Source organism: Oncorhynchus clarkii, unplaced genomic scaffold (genome assembly GCF_045791955.1).
Source record: "Oncorhynchus clarkii lewisi isolate Uvic-CL-2024 unplaced genomic scaffold, UVic_Ocla_1.0 unplaced_contig_464_pilon_pilon, whole genome shotgun sequence".
Lineage (NCBI taxonomy): Eukaryota > Metazoa > Chordata > Actinopteri > Salmoniformes > Salmonidae > Oncorhynchus > Oncorhynchus clarkii.
The window spans coordinates 99,020-122,500 of record NW_027257926.1 but is presented as its reverse complement, the minus strand read 5'-3'; the positions used below and the strand labels follow the sequence as shown (position 1 = coordinate 122,500).

Below are 23,481 nucleotides of genomic sequence, written 5' to 3'. Positions count from 1 at the left end.
GCAGTTCTTGACCCAAACCGGTGCGCCTGGCACCTACTACCGTCCCCCCGTTCAAAGACACTTAAATAGTTTTCTATCTCATTCACCCTCTGAATCTGAATGGCACACACTCCATGTCTCAATGGCCTCCAGGCTTAAACATCCATCTTTACCCTGTCTCCTCCCCTTCATCTTTAACCCCTCCCCTTCATCTTTAACCCCTCCCCCTTAATATTTAACCCCTCCCCTTCATCTTTAACCCACCCCCTTCATGTTTAACCCCTCCCCGTAATCTTGAACCCCTCCCCTTCATCTATAACTCCTCCCCTTCATATGTAACCCCTCCCCTTCATATTTAACCCCTCCCCCTTAATATTTAACCCCTCCCCTTCATCTTTAACCCACCCCCTTCATGTTTAACCCCTCCCCTTAATCTTGAACCCCTCCCCTTCATCTTTAACCCCTCCCCTTCATCAACACCGATCTGAAGATTTAACAGGCGACATCAATGAGGGATCATAGCTTTCACTTGGTCTGTCATGGAAAACAGCAGGTGTTCTTAATGTTTTGTACGCTCGGTGTCCAGCAGCTCTACTATCCTACCCTGTAACACAGTGCCCCCTTGTGGCCAGAAATGGGAACTTCAATACATTACATCAAACTTCATCCCAGAAAGACCAGAACTAAAATCTTGTTTAATTGGCCACAGATCCATTAAGCTCTGGGTAGATACAACACAGTGCCCCCCCCCCCCCCCTCTCAGCCACAGCACAGTGCCCCCCCCCCTCTCAGCCACAGCACAGTGCCCCCCCCCCTCTCAGCCACAGCACAGTGCCCCCCCCCCTCTCAGCCACAGCATGGTGCCCCCCCCCCTCTCAGCCACAGCATGGTGCCCCCCCCCAGACAGAGACTCTCAGCCACAGCATGGTGCCCCCCCCCAGACAGAGACTCTCAGCCACAGCATGGTGCCCCCCCCCCTCTCAGCCACAGCACAGTGCCCCCCCCCTAAACAGAGACTCTCAGCCACAGCACAGTGCCCCCCCCCTAAACAGAGACTCTCAGCCACAGCACAGTTCCCCCCCCCCCCCCCCCCCCAGCATGGTGCCCCCCCCCCCCCCCCTAAACAGAGACTCTCAGCCACAGCACAGTTCCCCCCCCCCCCCCCTAAACAGAGACTCTCAGCCACAGCATGGTGCCCCCCCCCCCCCCCCCCTAAACAGAGACTCTCAGCCACAGCACAGTTCCCCCCCCCCCCCCTAAACAGAGACTCTCAGCCACAGCATGGTGCCCCCCCCCCCCCCCCAGAGACTAAACAGAGACTCTCAGCCACAGCACAGTTCCCCCCCCCCCCCCTAAACAGAGACTCTCAGCCACAGCATGGTGCCCCCCCCCCCCCCTAAACAGAGACTCTCAGCCACAGCACAGTGCCCCCCCCCTAAACAGAGACTCTCAGCCACAGCACAGTTCCCCCCCCCCCCCCTAAACAGAGACTCTCAGCCACAGCATGGTGCCCCCCCCCCCCCCTAAACAGAGACTCTCAGCCACAGCACAGTTCCCCCCCCCCCCCCCCCCCCTAAACAGAGACTCTCAGCCACAGCACAGTTCCCCCCCCCCCCCCCCCCCCCCCTAAACAGAGACTCTCAGCCACAGCATGGTGCCCCCCCCCCCCCCCCTAAACAGAGACTCTCAGCCACAGCACAGTTCCCCCCCCCCCCCCCCCCCTAAACAGAGACTCTCAGCCACAGCATGGTGCCCCCCCCCCCCCCTAGACAGAGACTCTCAGCCACAGCATGGTGCCCCCCCCCCCCCCCCCCTAAACAGAGACTCTCAGCCACAGCATGGTGCCCCCCCCCCCCCTAAACAGAGACTCTCAGCCACAGCATGGTGCCCCCCCCCCCAGACAGAGACTCTCAGCCACAGCATGGTGCCCCCCCCCCTCCAGACAGAGACTCTCAGCCACAGCATGGTGCCCCCCCCCCCCCCTAAACAGAGACTCTCAGCCACAGCATGGTGCCCCCCCCCCCCCCTAAACAGAGACTCTCAGCCACAGCATGGTGCCCCCCCCCCCCCCCTAAACAGACAGAGACTCAGCCACAGCATGGTGCCCCCCCCCCTCTCCAGACAGAGACTCTCAGCCACAGCATGGTGCCCCCCCCCCCCCCCAGACAGAGACTCTCAGCCACAGCATGGTGCCCCCCCCCCCCCCTCAGCCACAGCATGGTGCCCCCCCCCCTCCAGACAGAGACTCTCAGCCACAGCATGGTGCCCCCCCCCCCCAGACAGAGACTCTCAGCCACAGCATGGTGCCCCCCCCCCTCCAGACAGAGACTCTCAGCCACAGCATGGTGCCCCCCCCCTCCAGACAGAGACTCTCAGCCACAGCATGGTGCCCCCCCCCCCCCAGACAGAGACTCTCAGCCACAGCATGGTGCCCCCCCTCCAGACAGAGACTCTCAGCCACAGCATGGTGCCCCCCCCCTCCAGACAGAGACTCTCAGCCACAGCATGGTGCCCCCCCCCCCTCCAGACAGAGACTCTCAGCCACAGCATGGTGCCCCCCCCCCCCCCAGACAGAGACTCTCAGCCACAGCATGGTGCCCCCCCTCCAGACAGAGACTCTCAGCCACAGCATGGTGCCCCCCCCCTCCAGACAGAGACTCTCAGCCACAGCATGGTGCCCCCCCCCCAGACAGAGACTCTCAGCCACAGCATGGTGCCCCCCCCCTCCAGACAGAGACTCTCAGCCACAGCATGGTGCCCCCCCCCCCCCCAGACAGAGACTCTCAGCCACAGCATGGTGCCCCCCCTCCAGACAGAGACTCTCAGCCACAGCATGGTGCCCCCCCCCTCCAGACAGAGACTCTCAGCCACAGCATGGTGCCCCACCCCCAGACAGAGACTCTCAACCACAGCATGGTGCCCCCCCCCCCCCCCTAAACAGAGACTCTCAGCCACAGCATGGTGCCCCCCCCCCTCCAGACAGAGACTCTCAGCCACAGCATGGTGCCCCCCCCCTCCAGACAGAGACTCTCAGCCACAGCATGGTGCCCCCCCCCCAGACAGAGACTCTCAGCCACAGCATGGTGCCCCCCCCCCAGACAGAGACTCTCAGCCACAGCATGGTGCCCCCCCCCTCCAGACAGAGACTCTCAGCCACAGCATGGTGCCCCCCCCCCAGACAGAGACTCTCAACCACAGCATGGTGCCCCCCCCCCCCCCCAGAGACTAAACAGAGACTCTCAGCCACAGCATGGTGCCCCCCCCCCTCCAGACAGAGACTCTCAGCCACAGCATGGTGCCCCCCCCCTCCAGACAGAGACTCTCAGCCACAGCATGGTGCCCCCCCCCAGACAGAGACTCTCAGCCACAGCATGGTGCCCCCCCCCCAGACAGAGACTCTCAGCCACAGCATGGTGCCCCCCCCCCAGACAGAGACTCTCAGCCACAGCATGGTGCCCCCCCCCAGACAGAGACTCTCAGCCACAGCATGGTGCCCCCCCCCCCCCCCCAGACAGAGACTCTCAGCCACAGCATGGTGCCCCCCCCCCAGACAGAGACTCTCAGCCACAGCATGGTGCCCCCCCCCCAGACAGAGACTCTCAGCCACAGCATGGTGCCCCCCCCCCCAGACAGAGACTCTCAGCCACAGCATGGTGCCCCCCCCCCCAGACAGAGACTCTCAGCCACAGCATGGTGCCCCCCCCCCCAGACAGAGACTCTCAGCCACAGCATGGTGCCCCCCCCCCCAGACAGAGACTCTCAGCCACAGCATGGTGCCCCCCCCCCAGACAGAGACTCTCAGCCACAGCATGGTGCCCCCCCCCCCAGACAGAGACTCTCAGCCACAGCATGGTGCCCCCCCCCCCCCCTAAACAGAGACTCTCAGCCACAGCATGGTGCCCCCCCCCCCCCCACAGCAAACAGAGACTCTCAGCCACAGCATGGTGCCCCCCCCCCCCCCCCCCAAACAGAGACTCTCAGCCACAGCATGGTGCCCCCCCCCCCCCCCCCCCCCCCAGACAGAGACTCTCAGCCACAGCATGGTGCCCCCCCCCCCCAGACAGAGACTCTCAGCCACAGCATGGTGCCCCCCCCCCAGACAGAGACTCTCAGCCACAGCATGGTGCCCCCCCCCCCAGACAGAGACTCTCAGCCACAGCATGGTGCCCCCCCCCCCAGACAGAGACTCTCAGCCACAGCATGGTGCCCCCCCCCCCAGACAGAGACTCTCAGCCACAGCATGGTGCCCCCCCCCCCAGACAGAGACTCTCAGCCACAGCATGGTGTGCCCCCCCCCCAGACAGAGACTCTCAGCCACAGCATGGTGCCCCCCCCCCCCCCCCCAGACAGAGACTCTCAGCCACAGCATGGTGCCCCCCCCCCCCCCCTAAACAGAGACTCTCAGCCACAGCATGGTGCCCCCCCCCCCCCCCCTAAACAGAGACTCTCAGCCACAGCATGGTGCCCCCCCCCCCCAGACAGAGACTCTCAGCCACAGCATGGTGCCCCCCCCCCCCCCAGACAGAGACTCTCAGCCACAGCATGGTGCCCCCCCCCAGACAGAGACTCTCAGCCACAGCATGGTGCCCCCCCCCCCCCCAGACAGAGACTCTCAGCCACAGCATGGTGCCCCCCCCCCAGACAGAGACTCTCAGCCACAGCATGGTGCCCCCCCCCCAGACAGAGACTCTCAGCCACAGCATGGTGCCCCCCCCCCAGACAGAGACTCTCAGCCACAGCATGGTGCCCCCCCCCCAGACAGAGACTCTCAGCCACAGCATGGTGCCCCCCCCCAGACAGAGACTCTCAGCCACAGCATGGTGCCCCCCCCCAGACAGAGACTCTCAGCCACAGCATGGTGCCCCCCCCCCAGACAGAGACTCTCAGCCACAGCATGGTGCCCCCCCCCCAGACAGAGACTCTCAGCCACAGCATGGTGCCCCCCCCCCCCTCTCAGCCACAGCATGGTGCCCCCCCCCACAGCATGGTGCCCCCCCCCACAGCATGGTGCCCCCCCCCCAGACAGAGACTTCCCATATTTGAGAAATGCAAATATGTGCAACATGTCTCTTTTCTAACGTTTTCAATCAGGAAAATTAATGATTGGAATTTGGTTTGATTTCTGAATTGACTGGAATTGAAAATGGAATTGACCCCCAACCTGTGTGTGTGTGTGTGTGTGTGTGTGTGTGTGTGTGTGTGTGTGTCTCTCTCTCTCTCTAGATTGTATGATGAACATCCACAACCGGTGTGTGGCCAACGTTCCCAGTCTGTGTGGAACGGACCACACTGAGAGGAGAGGACGCATCCAGATCACAGCAGATATCAAGGACAACAAACTCACCGTCTACAGTCAGTACACACACACACACACTCCCTGCAGCAAATCATTTAACCCCCTCGACTGGATTGATTCGCCCAGTGCATCAGTCTAAATTCCATAACAAAAACAATCCCCATCAGAATCTATGTTTAAACTAGAGATATCTGTTTGTTTGCGTTGGATCAGAATCTTTGTTTAAACTAGAGATATCTGTTTGTTTGCGTTGGATCAGAATCTTTGTTTAAACTAGAGATATCTGTTTGTTTACGTTGGATCAGAATCTTTGTTTAAACTAGAGATATCTGTTTGTTTACGTTGGATCAGAATCTTTGTTTAAACTAGAGATATCTGTTTGTTTGCTTCTCAATCCACAACATCTGCCAGTGTCTCTCTTCCACATCGTCAGTGAAAGGTGACAGAGGTAGAGCAGTCTGAGACAGAGTTAGAGCAGTCTGAGACGGAGTTAGAGCAGTCTGAGACGGAGTTAGAGCAGTCTGAGACGGAGTTAGAGCAGTCTGAGACGTTAGAGCAGAGTTAGAGCAGTCTGAGACGGAGTTAGAGCAGTCTGAGACGGAGTTAGAGCAGTCTGAGACGGAGTTAGAGCAGTCTGAGACGGAGTTAGAGCAGTCTGAGACGGAGTTAGAGCAGTCTGAGACGGAGTTAGAGCAGTCTGAGACGGAGTTAGAGCAGTCTGAGACGGAGTTAGGGCAGTCTGAGACGGAGTTAGGGCAGTCTGAGACGGAGTTAGAGCAGTCTGAGACGGAGTTAGAGCAGTCTGAGACGGAGTTAGAGCAGTCTGAGACGGAGTTAGAGCAGTCTGAGACGGAGTTAGAGCAGTCTGAGACAGAGTTAGAGCAGTCTGAGACAGAGTTAGAGAAGTCTGAGACAGAGTTAGAGAAGTCTGAGACAGAGTTAGAGAAGTCTGAGACAGAGTTAGAGAAGTCTGAGACAGAGTTAGAGCAGTCTGAGACAGAGTTAGAGCAGTCTGAGACAGAGTTAGAGAAGTCTGAGACAGAGTTAGAGAAGTCTGAGACAGAGTTAGAGAAGTCTGAGACAGAGTTAGAGAAGTCTGAGACAGAGTTAGAGAAGTCTGAGACAGAGGTAGAGAAGTCTGAGACAGAGGTAGAGCAGTCTGAGACAGAGTTAGAGAAGTCTGAGACAGAGTTAGAGAAGTCTGAGACAGAGTTAGAGCAGTCTGAGACAGAGTTAGAGCAGTCTGAGACAGAGTTAGAGCAGTCTGAGACAGAGTTAGAGCAGTCTGAGACAGAGTTAGAGAAGTCTGAGACAGAGTTAGAGAAGTCTGAGACAGAGTTAGAGCAGTCTGAGACATCCCGAAAACTTCTGTAGTGTCCGAACAGTTTGACCTACTGAAATGGAAAGGGGAGACCCTGAGGAACACGGCTGTGTTCTCCGAACAGTTTGACCTACCGAAATGGAAAGGGGAGACTCTGAGGAACACGGCTGTGTTCTCCGAACAGTTTGACCTACCGAAATGGAAAGGGGAGACTCTGAGGAACACGGCTGTGTTCTCCGAACAGTTTGACCTACCGAAATGGAAAGGGGAGACTCTGAGGAACACGGCTGTGTTCTCCGAACAGTTTGACCTACCGAAATGGAAAGGGGAGACTCTGAGGAACACGGCTGTGTTCTCCGAACAGTTTGACCTACCGAAATGGAAAGGGGAGACTCTGAGGAACACGGCTGTGTTCTCCGAACAGTTTGACCTACTGAAATGGAAAGGGGAGACTCTGAGGAACACGGCTGTGTTCTCCGAACAGTTTGACCTACCGAAATGGAAAGGGGAGACTCTGAGGAACACGGCTGTGTTCTCCGAACAGTTTGACCTACCGAAATGGAAAGGGGAGACTCTGAGGAACACGGCTGTGTTCTCCGAACAGTTTGACCTACCGAAATGGAAAGGGGAGACTCTGAGGAACACGGCTGTGTTCTCCGAACAGTTTGACCTACCGAAATGGAAAGGGGAGACTCTGAGGAACACGGCTGTGTTCTCCGAACAGTTTGACCTACCGAAATGGAAAGGGGAGACTCTGAGGAACACGGCTGTGTTCTCCGAACAGTTTGACCTACTGAAACGGAAAGGGGAGACTCTGTGTTCTCCGTTTAGCTCTACGACCCCCAGGAGACTCATCTGAAGTCTGTATCATCCATGTGCCACAGTTTGTTTGGTAGAGTCCGAACCGTTTGGGCTGCAAACTAATGGGAAGCCACTGTGGAAAGGGGATGTTTTCATGAACAGCCCCTACCCCCCAGACTGGCCACCCCTCATAGCCTGACTGGCCACCTCTCATAGCCTGGTTCCTCTCTAGGTTTCTAATCTCCACCCGGCACAGCCAGAAGAGGACTGGCCACCCCACATAGCCTGATTCCTCTCTAGGTTTCTAATCTCCACCCGGCACAGCCAGAAGAGGACTGGCCACCCCTCATAGCCTGATTCCTCTCTAGGTTTCTAATCTCCACCCGGCACAGCCAGAAGAGGACTGGCCACCCCACATAGCCTGGTTCCTCTCTAGGTTTCTTCCTAGGTTCTGGCCTTTCTAGGGAGTTTTTCCTAGCCACCGTGCTTCTACACCTGCATTGCTTGCTGTTTGGGGTTTTAGGCTGGGTTTCTGTACAGCACTTTGAGATATCAGCTGATGTACGAAGGGCTATATAAATAAATTAGATTTGATTTGAAGGTAACAGTACCGGGGTTTTTATTCTAAACGAATGGAAGTATGGAGGTAGATTAGGACACTTAAACACCTTGTTAAACATGTCTCCTAGATTTAGGACACTTAAACACCTGGTTAAACATGTCTCCTAGATTTAGGACACTTAAACACCTTGTTAAACATGTCTCATAGATTTAGGACAGACACTTAAACACCTTGTTAAACATGTCTCCTAGATTTAGGACACTTAAACACCTTGTTAAATATGTCTCCTAGATTTAGGACACTTAAACACCTTGTTAAATATGTCTCCTAGATTTAGGACACTTAAACACCTGGTTAAACATGTCTCCTAGATTTAGGACAGACACTTAAACACCTTGTTAAACATGTCTCCTAGATTTAGGACACTTAAACACCTTGTTAAATATGTCTCCTAGATTTAGGACACTTAAACACCTTGTTAAATATGTCTCCTAGATTTAGGACACTTAAACACCTGGTTAAACATGTCTCCTAGATTTAGGACAGACACTTAAACACCTTGTTAAACATGTCTCCTAGATTTAGGACACTTAAACACCTGGTTAAACATGTCTCCTAGATTTAGGACACTTAAACACCTTGTTAAATATGTCTCCTAGATTTAGGACACTTAAACACCTTGTTAAATATGTCTCCTAGATTTAGGACACTTAAAAGCCTTGTTAAATATGTCTCCTAGATTTAGGACAGACACTTAAACACCTTGTTAAATATGTCTCCTAGATTTAGGACAGACACTTAAACACCTGGTTAAACATGTCTCCTAGATTTAGGACAGACACTTAAACACCTTGTTAAATATGTCTCCTAGATTTAGGACAGACACTTAAACACCTGGTTAAACATGTCTCCTAGATTTAGGACACTTAAACACCTTGTTAAACATGTCTCCTAGATTTAGGACAGACACTTAAACACCTTGTTAAATATGTCTCCTAGATTTAGGACAGACACTTAAACACCTTGTTAAATATGTCTCCTAGATTTAGGACACTTAAACACCTTGTTAAACATGTCTCCTAGATTTAGGACACTTAAACACCTTGTTAAATATGTCTCCTAGATTTAGGACACTTAAACACCTTGTTAAATATGTCTCCTAGATTTAGGACAGGCACTTAAACACCTTGTTAAATATGTCTCCTAGATTTAGGACACTTAAACACCTTGTTAAACATGTCTCCTAGATTTAGGACAGACACTTAAACACCTTGTTAAACATGTCTCCTAGATTTAGGACACTTAAACACCTGGTTAAATATGTCTCCTAGATTTAGGACACTTAAACACCTTGTTAAATATGTCTCCTAGATTTAGGACACTTAAACACCTTGTTAAACATGTCTCCTAGATTTAGGACACTTAAACACCTGGTTAAATATGTCTCCTAGATTTAGGACACTTAAACACCTTGTTAAATATGTCTCCTAGATTTAGGACACTTAAACACCTTGTTAAATATGTCTCCTAGATTTAGGACACTTAAACACCTTGTTAAACATGTCTCCTAGATTTAGGACACTTAAACACCTGGTTAAACATGTCTCCTAGATTTAGGACACTTAAACACCTGGTTAAACATGTCTCCTAGATTTAGGACACTTAAACACCTGGTTAAACATGTCTCCTAGATTTAGGACACTTAAACACCTTGTTAAACATGTCTCCTAGATTTAGGACAGACACTTAAACACCTGGTTAAACATGTCTCCTAGATTTAGGACAGACACTTAAACACCTTGTTAAATATGTCTCCTAGATTTAGGACAGACACTTAAACACCTGGTTAAACATGTCTCCTAGATTTAGGACAGACACTTAAACACCTTGTTAAATATGTCTCCTAGATTTAGGACAGACACTTAAACACCTTGTTAAATATGTCTCCTAGATTTAGGACACTTAAACACCTTGTTAAATATGTCTCCTAGATTTAGGACAGACACTTAAACACCTGGTTAAACATGTCTCCTAGATTTAGGACAGACACTTAAACACCTTGTTAAATATGTCTCCTAGATTTAGGACACTTAAACACCTTGTTAAACATGTCTCCTAGATTTAGGACACTTAAACACCTTGTTAAATATGTCTCCTAGATTTAGGACACTTAAACACATTGTTAAACATGTCTCCTAGATTTAGGACACTTAAACACCTTGTTAAATATGTCTCCTAGATTTAGGACACTTAAACACCTTGTTAAATATGTCTCCTAGATTTAGGACACTTAAACACCTTGTTAAACATGTCTCCTAGATTTAGGACACTTAAACACCTTGTTAAACATGTCTCCTAGATTTAGGACACATAAACACCTTGTTAAATATGTCTCCTAGATTTAGGACACTTAAACACCTTGTTAAACATGTCTCCTAGATTTAGGACACTTAAACACCTTGTTAAATATGTCTCCTAGATTTAGGACACTTAAACACCTTGTTAAACATGTCTCCTAGATTTAGGACACTTAAACACCTTGTTAAATATGTCTCCTAGATTTAGGACACTTAAACACCTTGTTAAATATGTCTCCTAGATTTAGGACACTTAAACACCTTGTTAAACATGTCTCCTAGATTTAGGACAGACACTTAAACACCTGGTTAAACATGTCTCCTAGATTTAGGACACTTAAACACCTGGTTAAACATGTCTCCTAGATTTAGGACAGACACTTAAACACCTTGTTAAATATGTCTCCTAGATTTAGGACACTGAAACACCTTGTTAAACATGTCTCCTAGATTTAGGACACTTAAACACCTTGTTAAATATGTCTCCTAGATTTAGGACACTTAAACACCTTCTTAAATATGTCTCCTAGATTTAGGACACTTAAACACCTTGTTAAACATGTCTCCTAGATTTAGGACACTTAAACACCTTGTTAAATATGTCTCCTAGATTTAGGACACTTAAACACCTGGTTAAACATGTCTCCTAGATTTAGGACAGACACTTAAACACCTTGTTAAACATGTCTCCTAGATTTAGGACAGACACTGAAACACCTTGTTAAATATGTCTCCTAGATTTAGGACACTGAAACACCTTGTTAAACATGTCTCCTAGATTTAGGACACTTAAACACCTTGTTAAATATGTCTCCTAGATTTAGGACACTTAAACACCTTGTTAAATATGTCTCCTAGATTTAGGACACTTAAACACCTTGTTAAATATGTCTCCTAGATTTAGGACACTTAAACACCTTGTTAAATATGTCTCCTAGATTTAGGACACTTAAACACCTTGTTAAATATGTCTCCTAGATTTAGGACACTTAAACACCTGGTTAAATATGTCTCCTAGATTTAGGACACTTAAACACCTTGTTAAACATGTCTCCTAGATTTAGGACACTTAAACACCTTGTTAAACATGTCTCCTAGATTTAGGACACTTAAACACCTTGTTAAACATGTCTCCTAGATTTAGGACACTTAAACACCTTGTTAAACATGTCTCCTAGATTTAGGACACTTAAACACCTTGTTAAATATGTCTCCTAGATTTAGGACACTTAAACACCTTGTTAAATATGTCTCCTAGATTTAGGACACATAAACACCTTGTTAAACATGTCTCCTAGATTTAGGACACTTAAACACCTTGTTAAACATGTGTCCTAGATTTAGGACAGACACTTAAACACCTTGTTAAACATGTCTCCTAGATTTAGGACACTTAAACACCTTGTTAAACATGTCTCCTAGATTTAGGACAGACACTTAAACACCTTGTTAAATATGTCTCCTAGATTTAGGACACTTAAACACCTGGTTAAACATGTCTCCTAGATTTAGGACACTTAAACACCTTGTTAAATATGTCTCCTAGATTTAGGACACTTAAACACCTTGTTAAATATGTCTCCTAGATTTAGGACACTTAAACACCTTGTTAAACATGTCTCCTAGATTTAGGACACTTAAACACCTTGTTAAATATGTCTCCTAGATTTAGGACACTTAAACACCTTGTTAAATATGTCTCCTAGATTTAGGACACTTAAACACCTTGTTAAATATGTCTCCTAGATTTAGGACACTTAAACACCTTGTTAAATATGTCTCCTAGATTTAGGACACTTAAACACCTTGTTAAATATGTCTCCTAGATTTAGGACACTTAAACACCTTGTTAAATTTGTCTCCTAGATTTAGGACACTTAAACACCTTGTTAAATATGTCTCCTAGATTTAGGACACTTAAACACCTTGTTAAATATGTCTCCTAGATTTAGGACACTTAAACACCTTGTTAAATATGTCTCCTAGATTTAGGACACTTAAACACCTTGTTAAATATGTCTCCTAGATTTAGGACAGACACTTAAACACCTTGTTAAATATGTCTCCTAGATTTAGGACACTTAAACACCTTGTTAAATATGTCTCCTAGATTTAGGACACTTAAACACCTTGTTAAATATGTCTCCTAGATTTAGGACAGACACTTAAACACCTGGTTAAACATGTCTCCTAGATTTAGGACACTTAAACACCTGGTTAAATATGTCTCCTAGATTTAGGACACTTAAACACCTTGTCTCCTAGATTTAGGACACTTAAACACCTGGTTAAATATGTCTCCTAGATTTAGGACACTTAAACACCTTGTTAAATATGTCTCCTAGATTTAGGACAGACACTTAAACACCTTGTTAAATATGTCTCCTAGATTTAGGACAGACACTTAAACACCTTGTTAAATATGTCTCCTAGATTTAGGACAGACACTTAAACACCTTGTTAAATATGTCTCCTAGATTTAGGACAGACACTTAAACACCTTGTTAAATATGTCTCCTAGATTTAGGACACTTAAACACCTGGTTAAACATGTCTCCTAGATTTAGGACACTTAAACACCTTGTTAAATATGTCTCCTAGATTTAGGACAGACACTTAAACACCTGGTTAAACATGTCTCCTAGATTTAGGACACTTAAACACCTGGTTAAATATGTCTCCTAGATTTAGGACACTTAAACACCTTGTTAAACATGTCTCCTAGATTTAGGACACTTAAACACCTGGTTAAATATGTCTCCTAGATTTAGGACACTTAAACACCTTGTTAAATATGTCTCCTAGATTTAGGACAGACACTTAAACACCTTGTTAAATATGTCTCCTAGATTTAGGACAGACACTTAAACACCTTGTTAAATATGTCTCCTAGATTTAGGACACTTAAACACCTTGTTAAATATGTCTCCTAGATTTAGGACAGACACTTAAACACCTTGTTAAACATGTCTCCTAGATTTAGGACACTTAAACACCTTGTTAAATATGTCTCCTAGATTTAGGACACTTAAACACCTTGTTAAACATGTCTCCTAGATTTAGGACACTTAAACACCTTGTTAAATATGTCTCCTAGATTTAGGACACTTAAACACCTTGTTAAATATGTCTCCTAGATTTAGGACAGACACTTAAACACCTTGTGTCTCCTAGATTTAGGACACTTAAACACCTTGTTAAATATGTCTCCTAGATTTAGGACACTTAAACACCTGGTTAAACATGTCTCCTAGATTTAGGACACTTAAACACCTGGTTAAACATGTCTCCTAGATTTAGGACAGACACTTAAACACCTTGTTAAACATGTCTCCTAGATTTAGGACACTTAAACACCTTGTTAAATATGTCTCCTAGATTTAGGACACTTAAACACCTGGTTAAATATGTCTCCTAGATTTAGGACACTCAAACACCTTGTTAAACATGTCTCCTAGATTTAGGACACTTAAACACCTTGTTAAACATGTCTCCTAGATTTAGGACACTTAAACACCTGGTTAAACATGTCTCCTAGATTTAGGACACTTAAACACCTGGTTAAATATGTCTCCTAGATTTAGGACAGACACTTAAACACCTGGTTAAACATGTCTCCTAGATTTAGGACACTTAAACACCTTGTTAAATATGTCTCCTAGATTTAGGACACTTAAACACCTTGTTAAATATGTCTCCTAGATTTAGGACACATAAACACCTTGTTAAATATGTCTCCTAGATTTAGGACACTTAAACACCTTGTTAAATATGTCTCCTAGATTTAGGACACTTAAACACCTGGTTAAACATGTCTCCTAGATTTAGGACACTTAAACACCTTGTTAAATATGTCTCCTAGATTTAGGACACTTAAACACCTTGTTAAATATGTCTCCTAGATTTAGGACACTTAAACACCTTGTTAAATATGTCTCCTAGATTTAGGACACTTAAACACCTTGTTAAATATGTCTCCTAGATTTAGGACACTTAAACACCTTGTTAAATATGTCTCCTAGATTTAGGACACTTAAACACCTTGTTAAATATGTCTCCTAGATTTAGGACACTTAAACACCTTGTTAAATATGTCTCCTAGATTTAGGACACTTAAACACCTTGTTAAATATGTCTCCTAGATTTAGGACACTTAAACACCTTGTTAAATATGTCTCCTAGATTTAGGACACTTAAACACCTTGTTAAATATGTCTCCTAGATTTAGGACACTTAAACACCTTGTTAAATATGTCTCCTAGATTTAGGACAGACACTTAAACACCTTGTGTCTCCTAGATTTAGGACACTTAAACACCTTGTTAAATATGTCTCCTAGATTTAGGACACTTAAACACCTGGTTAAACATGTCTCCTAGATTTAGGACACTTAAACACCTGGTTAAACATGTCTCCTAGATTTAGGACAGACACTTAAACACCTTGTTAAACATGTCTCCTAGATTTAGGACACTTAAACACCTTGTTAAATATGTCTCCTAGATTTAGGACACTTAAACACCTGGTTAAATATGTCTCCTAGATTTAGGACACTCAAACACCTTGTTAAACATGTCTCCTAGATTTAGGACACTTAAACACCTTGTTAAACATGTCTCCTAGATTTAGGACACTTAAACACCTGGTTAAACATGTCTCCTAGATTTAGGACACTTAAACACCTGGTTAAATATGTCTCCTAGATTTAGGACAGACACTTAAACACCTGGTTAAACATGTCTCCTAGATTTAGGACACTTAAACACCTTGTTAAATATGTCTCCTAGATTTAGGACACTTAAACACCTTGTTAAATATGTCTCCTAGATTTAGGACACATAAACACCTTGTTAAATATGTCTCCTAGATTTAGGACACTTAAACACCTTGTTAAATATGTCTCCTAGATTTAGGACACTTAAACACCTGGTTAAACATGTCTCCTAGATTTAGGACACTTAAACACCTTGTTAAATATGTCTCCTAGATTTAGGACACTTAAACACCTTGTTAAATATGTCTCCTAGATTTAGGACACTTAAACACCTTGTTAAATATGTCTCCTAGATTTAGGACACTTAAACACCTTGTTAAATATGTCTCCTAGATTTAGGACACTTAAACACCTTGTTAAATATGTCTCCTAGATTTAGGACACTTAAACACCTTGTTAAATATGTCTCCTAGATTTAGGACACTTAAACACCTTGTTAAATATGTCTCCTAGATTTAGGACACTTAAACACCTTGTTAAATATGTCTCCTAGATTTAGGACACTTAAACACCTTGTTAAATATGTCTCCTAGATTTAGGACACTTAAACACCTTGTTAAATATGTCTCCTAGATTTAGGACACTTAAACACCTTGTTAAATATGTCTCCTAGATTTAGGACACTTAAACACCTGGTTAAATATGTCTCCTAGATTTAGGACAGACACTTAAACACCTTGTTAAATATGTCTCCTAGATTTAGGACAGACACTTAAACACCTTGTTAAACATGTCTCCTAGATTTAGGACACTTAAACACCTTGTTAAATATGTCTCCTAGATTTAGGACACATAAACAGCTGGTTAAACATGTCTCCTAGATTTAGGACAGACACTTAAACACCTTGTTAAACATGTCTCCTAGATTTAGGACACTTAAACACCTTGTTAAATATGTCTCCTAGATTTAGGACACTTAAACACCTTGTTAAATATGTCTCCTAGATTTAGGACACATAAACACCTGGTTAAACATGTCTCCTAGATTTAGGACACTTAAACACCTTGTTAAACATGTCTCCTAGATTTAGGACACTTAAACACCTGGTTAAACATGTCTCCTAGATTTAGGACACTTAAACACCTTGTTAAATATGTCTCCTAGATTTAGGACACTTAAACACCTGGTTAAACATGTCTCCTAGATTTAGGACACTTAAACACCTTGTTAAACATGTCTCCTAGATTTAGGACACTTAAACACCTTGTTAAACATGTCTCCTAGATTTAGGACACTTAAACACCTGGTTAAACATGTCTCCTAGATTTAGGACACTTAAACACCTGGTTAAACATGTCTCCTAGATTTAGGACACTTAAACACCTTGTTAAATATGTCTCCTAGATTTAGGACACTTAAACACCTTGTTAAACATGTCTCCTAGATTTAGGACACTTAAACACCTGGTTAAATATGTCTCCTAGATTTAGGACAGACACTTAAACACCTGGTTAAACATGTCTCCTAGATTTAGGACACTTAAACACCTTGTTAAATATGTCTCCTAGATTTAGGACACTTAAACACCTGGTTAAATATGTCTCCTAGATTTAGGACACTTAAACACCTTGTTAAATATGTCTCCTAGATTTAGGACACTTAAACACCTGGTTAAACATGTCTCCTAGATTTAGGACACTTAAACACCTTGTTAAATATGTCTCCTAGATTTAGGACACTTAAACACCTTGTTAAATATGTCTCCTAGATTTAGGACACTTAAACACCTCGTTAAATATGTCTCCTAGATTTAGGACACTTAAACACCTGGTTAAACATGTCTCCTAGATTTAGGACAGACACTTAAACACCTTGTTAAATATGTCTCCTAGATTTAGGACAGACACTTAAACACCTTGTTAAACATGTCTCCTAGATTTAGGACACATAAACACCTTGTTAAATATGTCTCCTAGATTTAGGACACTTAAACACCTTGTTAAACATGTCTCCTAGATTTAGGACACTTAAACACCTTGTTAAACATGTCTCCTAGATTTAGGACACATAAACACCTTGTTAAATATGTCTCCTAGATTTAGGACAGACACTTAAACACCTTGTTAAATATGTCTCCTAGATTTAGGACAGACACTTAAACACCTGGTTAAACATGTCTCCTAGATTTAGGACACTTAAACACCTTGTTAAACATGTCTCCTAGATTTAGGACACTTAAACACCTTGTTAAATATGTCTCCTAGATTTAGGACAGACACTTAAACACCTTGTTAAACATGTCTCCTAGATTTAGGACACTTAAACACCTTGTTAAATATGTCTCCTAGATTTAGGACAGACACTTAAACACCTGGTTAAACATGTCTCCTAGATTTAGGACAGACACTGAAACACCTTGTTAAATATGTCTCCTAGATTTAGGACACTTAAACACCTGGTTAAACATGTCTCCTAGATTTAGGACACTTAAACACCTGGTTAAACATGTCTCCTAGATTTAGGACAGACACTTAAACACCTTGTTAAACATGTCTCCTAGATTTAGGACAGACACTTAAACACCTTGTTAAATATGTCTCCTAGATTTAGGACAGACACTTAAACACCTTGTTAAATATGTCTCCTAGATTTAGGACACTTAAACACCTTGTTAAATATGTCTCCTAGATTTAGGACAGACACTTAAACACCTGGTTAAACATGTCTCCTAGATTTAGGACACTTAAACACCTTGTTAAACATGTCTCCTAGATTTAGGACACTTAAACACCTGGTTAAACATGTCTCCTAGATTTAGGACAGACACTTAAACACCTGGTTAAACATGTCTCCTAGATTTAGGACAGACACTTAAACACCTTGTTAAATATGTCTCCTAGATTTAGGACACTTAAACACCTTGTTAAATATGTCTCCTAGATTTAGGACACTTAAACACCTTGTTAAACATGTCTCCTAGATTTAGGACAGACACTTAAACACCTTGTTAAACATGTCTCCTAGATTTAGGACACTTAAACACCTTGTTAAACATGTCTCCTAGATTTAGGACACTTAAACACCTTGTTAAACATGTCTCCTAGATTTAGGACACTTAAACACCTTGTTAAACATGTCTCCTAGATTTAGGACACTTAAACACCTTGTTAAACATGTCTCCTAGATTTAGGACACTTAAACACCTTGTTAAATATGTCTCCTAGATTTAGGACACTTAAACACCTGGTTAAACATGTCTCCTAGATTTAGGACAGACACTTAAACACCTTGTTAAATATGTCTCCTAGATTTAGGACACTTAAACACCTTGTTAAATATGTCTCCTAGATTTAGGACACTTAAACACCTTGTTAAATATGTCTCCTAGATTTAGGACAGACACTTAAACACCTTGTTAAATATGTCTCCTAGATTTAGGACAGACACTTAAACACCTTGTTAAATATGTCTCCTAGATTTAGGACACTTAAACACCTTGTTAAACATGTCTCCTAGATTTAGGACAGACACATAAACACCTTGTTAAACATGTCTCCTAGATTTAGGACACTTAAACACCTTGTTAAACATGTCTCCTAGATTTAGGACAGACACTTAAACACCTTGTTAAATATGTCTCCTAGATTTAGGACACTTAAACACCTGGTTAAATATGTCTCCTAGATTTAGGACACTTAAACACCTGGTTAAATATGTCTCCTAGATTTAGGACACTTAAACACCGTGTTTCTTATGATACATTGTAGTGGTACAGGCCAAAATCTGTGCTTTATCATTTTTTTTACTGGGGGGGGGGGGGGGGTACCTAAAGGGGTCCTACAATTCAGCTAAATGATCCCATGGTATGACCATCTTAAACAATTCCATATGTCATCTCAGCACCCCTCCCCCCAAACATCTTAGACCCTAAAGAATTACCAAGCAGGGTGTGGCTTTAAACTGGAGACCTGAGTCTTGGTCGGAGCACTGTGTGTGTGTGTGTGTGTGTGTGTGTGTGTGTGTGTGTGTGTGTGTGTGTGTGTGTGTGTGTGTGTGTGTGTGTGTGTGTGTGTGTGTGTGTGTGTGTGTGTGTGTGTGTGTGTGTGTGTGTGTGTGTGTGTGTGTGTGTGTGTGTGTGTGTGATGGGGCGGAACTGGAAAGTCCATTATTTGATCAATGACCCAACGATTGACCCACATCACCAGGACACTCGGCTCACCCAGAGAAGAGGATTGATTGTTCTGTACTGACTAACTAAACTGCTGGTTAAGTGTTAACAAATGGGGCATTCAGAACCAAGTAGAGCTAGACAGAGCTGTTTAGAGAGGGGGGGGGGGGTAGACAGAGCTGTTTAGAGAGGGGGGGGGGGGTGGACAGAGCTGTTTAGAGAGGGAGAGGGTAGATATAGACAGAGCTGTTTAGAGAGGGGGGGGTAGACAGAGCTGTTTAGAGAGGGGGGGGGGGTAGACAGAGCTGTTTAGAGAGGGGGGGGGGGGTGGACAGAGCTGTTTAGAGAGGGAGAGGGTAGATATAGACAGAGCTGTTTAGAGAGGGGGGGGTGGACAGAGCTGTTTAGAGAGGGAGAGGGTAGAGATAGACAGAGCTGTTTAGAGAGGGAGAGGTTAGATAGAGACAGAGCTGTTTAGAGAGGGGGGGTAGACAGAGCTGTTTAGAGAGAGAGAGGGTAGATATAGACAGAGCTGTTTAGAGAGGGGGGGTGGGGTAGAGAGAGACCTGTTCAGGATAGAGATAGAGAGGGGGGGTAGAGATAGAGCTGTTCAGAGAGGGAGAGAGAGAGGGGGGTAGAGAGATAGGGGGTATAGACAGAGCTGTTTAGAGAGGGGAGGGGGGGGGTAGAGACAGACAGAGCTGTTTAGAGAGGGAGAGAGAGAGGGGGGGTAGAGAGATAGGGGGTATAGACAGAGCTGTTTAGAGAGGGGAGGGGGGGGGTAGAGACAGACAGAGTTGTTTAGAGAGGGAGAGAGATAGGGGGTATAGAGAGAGAGAGGGGGGGTAGAGATAGACAGAGCTGTTTAGAGAGGGGGGAGGGTAGAGACAGACCTGTTTAGAGAGGGGGGGTAGAGACAGACCTGTTTAGAGAGGGGGGGGGGGGGGGTAGAGAGATAGGGTGTATAGAGAGACCTGTTCAGGATAGCGATAGAGAGAGGGGGGGGTAGAGATAGACAGAGCTGTTTAGAGAGGGGGGGTAGAGAGAGAGAGGGGGGGGGGGGGGTAGAGATAGCAGAGCTGTTTAGAGAGGGAGAGAGAGAGGGGGGTAGAGAGATAGGGGGTATAGAGAGACCTGTTCAGGATAGAGAGGGGGGGGGGGGGGGGTGTTAGAGAGAGACCTGTTCAGGATAGAGATAGAGTTACTGTAGGGGGGGGTGCTGTGAGACCTGTACCCTGTCCTGCTGTGTTACTGTACCTAGGCCTGTTGTGTTACTGTACCCTGTCCTGCTGTGTTACTGTACCCTGTCCTGCTGTTACTGTACCCTGTCCTGCTGTGTTACTGTGTTACCGTACCCTGTCCTACTGTGTTACTGTACCCTGTCCTGCTGTTACTGTACCCTGTCCTGCTGTGTTACTGTGTTACTGTACCCTGTCCTGCTGTGTTACTGTACCCTGTCCTGCTGTTACTGTGTTACTGTACCCTGTCCTGCTGTGTTACTGTACCCTGTCCTGCTGTGTTACTGTACCCTGTCCTACGTTACTGTATCCTGGCCTGCTGATTATTGATCTCAGTAGTGGACAGATATAGTGTTTCTGGATTGGTTTTGGTGCTAAATAGTTCATTGATTTTAAATTCCCTGCTGGTGGTTTTACTCAGCCTGTCAGATATACAAACAGAGATGAATGTTTTCTTCAATCACTCTCATTGAGCAGCCCTCTCTACATCCTCTCTCCACCCTCTCGCCACCCTCTCTCCATCCTCTCTCCACCCTCTCTCCACCCTCTCTCCACCCTCTCTCCACCCTCTCTACATCCTCTCTCCACCCTCTCGCCACCCTCTCTCCATTCTCTCTCCACCCTCTCTCCACCCTCTCTCCATCCTCTCTCCATCCTCTCTCCGTCCTCTCCATCCTCTCTCCATCCTCTCTCCACCCTCTCTCCATCCTCTCTCCATCCTCTCTCCGTCCTCTCCATCCTCTCTCCATCCTCTCTCCATCCTCTCTCCACCCTCTATCCACCCTCTCTCCACCCTCTCTCAATCCTCACTCCATCCTCTCTCCACCCTCTCTCCATTCTCTCCACACCCTCTCTCTACCCTCTCTCCATCCTGTCTCCACCCTCTCTCCATTCTCTCTCCACCCTCTCTCCGTCCTCTCCTTCCTCTCTCTACCCTCTCTCCGTCCTCTCCATTCTCTCTCCACCCTCTCTCCGTCCTCTCCATCCTCTCTCCGTCCTCTCCACCCTCTCTCCACCCTCTCTCCATCCTCTCTCCACCCTCTCTCCATTCTCTCTCCATTCTCTCTCCACCCTCTCTCCACCCTCTCTCCATCCTCTCTCCACCCTCTCTCCGTCCTCTCCTTCCTCTCTCCACCCTCTCTCCGTCCTCTCCTTCCTCTCTCCACCCTCCCTCCGTCCTCTCCATCCTTTCTCCGTCCTCTCCATCCTTTCTCCGTCCTCTCCATCCTTTCTCCGTCCTCTCTCCACCCTCTCTCCACCCTCTCTCCATTCTCTCTCCACCCTCTCTCCACCCTCTCTCCTTCCTCTCTCCACCCTCTCTCCACCCTCTCTCCACCCTCTCTCCATTCTCTCTCCACCCTCTCTCCACCCTCTCTCCGTCCTCTCTCCACCCTCTCTCCGTCCTCTCCTTCCTCTCTCCACCCTCTCTCCGTCCTCTCCATCCTCTCTCCACCCTCTCTCCATCCTCTCCTTCCTCTCTCCATCCTCTCTCCGTCCTCTCCATTCTCTCTCCACCCTCTCTCGATTCTCTCTCCACCCTCTCTCCATTCTCTCTCCACCCTCTCTCCACCCTCTCTCCACCCTCTCTCCATCCTCTCTCCACCCTCTCTCCACCCTCTCTCCATCCTCTCTCCACCCTCTCTCCACCCTCTCTCCTTCCTCTCTCCATCCTCTCAAAGCAGCAATACAGTAGACAGTTCATTTAATTTGAATTACAGTTTGACAATTTGTTAACTATTTATCTTCCCCCTCCTCTCCTCTCGTCCGCTCTCCAGTCCAGGAGGCTTGTAACCTGGTCCCCATGGACCCTAACGGTCTGTCTGACCCCTACGTGAAGCTCAAACTCATCCCCGACCCCAAGAGTGACACCAAGCAGAAGACCAAGACCATCAAGTGCAACCTGAACCCCACCTGGAATGAGAGCTTCACATTGTGAGACATCTCTACTCTTTATAATATCTTTGATATACAGACCATCACATTTAGAGATATATTTCATGTTTATAATGTCTTTGGTTATACATTTTTTTTTTGTTAAATGATGCGATATCTCCTTTATTTATAATATCTTTGTTGTTAGAACCCTTAGGAGTCGGGAGAGCTCTAGACTTTACATTATCTTTGTTTTGAAGGAGATCCAGGCATCACACACAGATAAACATACAGAAGGAAAGCTTTGTTTCTCTTCCTCCTCCTCCCTTCTGTGGTGCTCTGATGGAGTCTGATCTCTAATCTGTCTGGTGTGTAGTCTCAGTTGGTCATCAATAGTTAGTGGGTTGTGGTCGATCGGTACCACGTCATCAATAGTTAGTGGGTTGTAGTCTCAGTTGGTCATCAATAGTTAGTGGGTTGTAGTCTCAGTTGGTCATCAATAGTTAGTTGGTTGTAGTCGATCGGTACCACATCATCAATAGTTAGTGGGTTGTAGTCGATCGGTACCACGTCATCAATAGTTAGTGGGTTGTAGTCGATCGGTACCACGTCATCAATAGTTAGTGGGTTGTAGTCGATCGGTACCACATCATCAATAGTTAGTGGGTTGTAGTCGATCGGTACCACGTCATCAATAGTTAGTGGGTTGTAGTCGATCGGTACCACGTCATCAATAGTTAGTGGGTTGTAGTCGATCGGTACCACGTCATCAATAGTTAGTGGGTTGTAGTCGATCGGTACCACGTCATCAATAGTTAGTCGGTTGTATTCGATCGGTACCACGTCATCAATAGTTAGTTGGTTGTAGTCGATCGGTACCACGTCATCAATAGTTAGTGGGTTGTAGTCGATCGGTACCACGTCATCAATAGTTAGTGGGTTGTAGTCGATCGGTACCACGTCATCAATAGTTAGTGGGTTGTAGTCGATCGGTACCACGTCATCAATAGTTAGTGGGTTGTAGTCGATCGGTACCACGTCATCAATAGTTAGTGGGTTGTAGTCGATGGGTACCACGTCATCAATAGTTGGTTGGCTGACCTTTGACCTTTGACCTTTTTAAACATTTTCAATATCTGTGAACGATACTTTACACTCCGTCAAGATAAAGA

General features: G+C 45.9%; 1 protein-coding gene across 1 annotated transcript in view; it reads left to right on the top strand.

Annotated features, from left to right (window-relative positions):
- The window catches only part of LOC139393666 (protein kinase C beta type-like), an 81,273-nt gene that overhangs the window by 34,293 nt on the left and 23,499 nt on the right, over positions 1-23,481 (top strand). The window contains exons 5-6 of the mRNA XM_071142007.1: positions 5,203-5,331; positions 22,213-22,369. Of these exons, the coding sequence (XP_070998108.1) occupies positions 5,203-5,331; positions 22,213-22,369 (286 nt within the window). The remainder of the gene's footprint in view (positions 1-5,202; positions 5,332-22,212; positions 22,370-23,481) is intronic.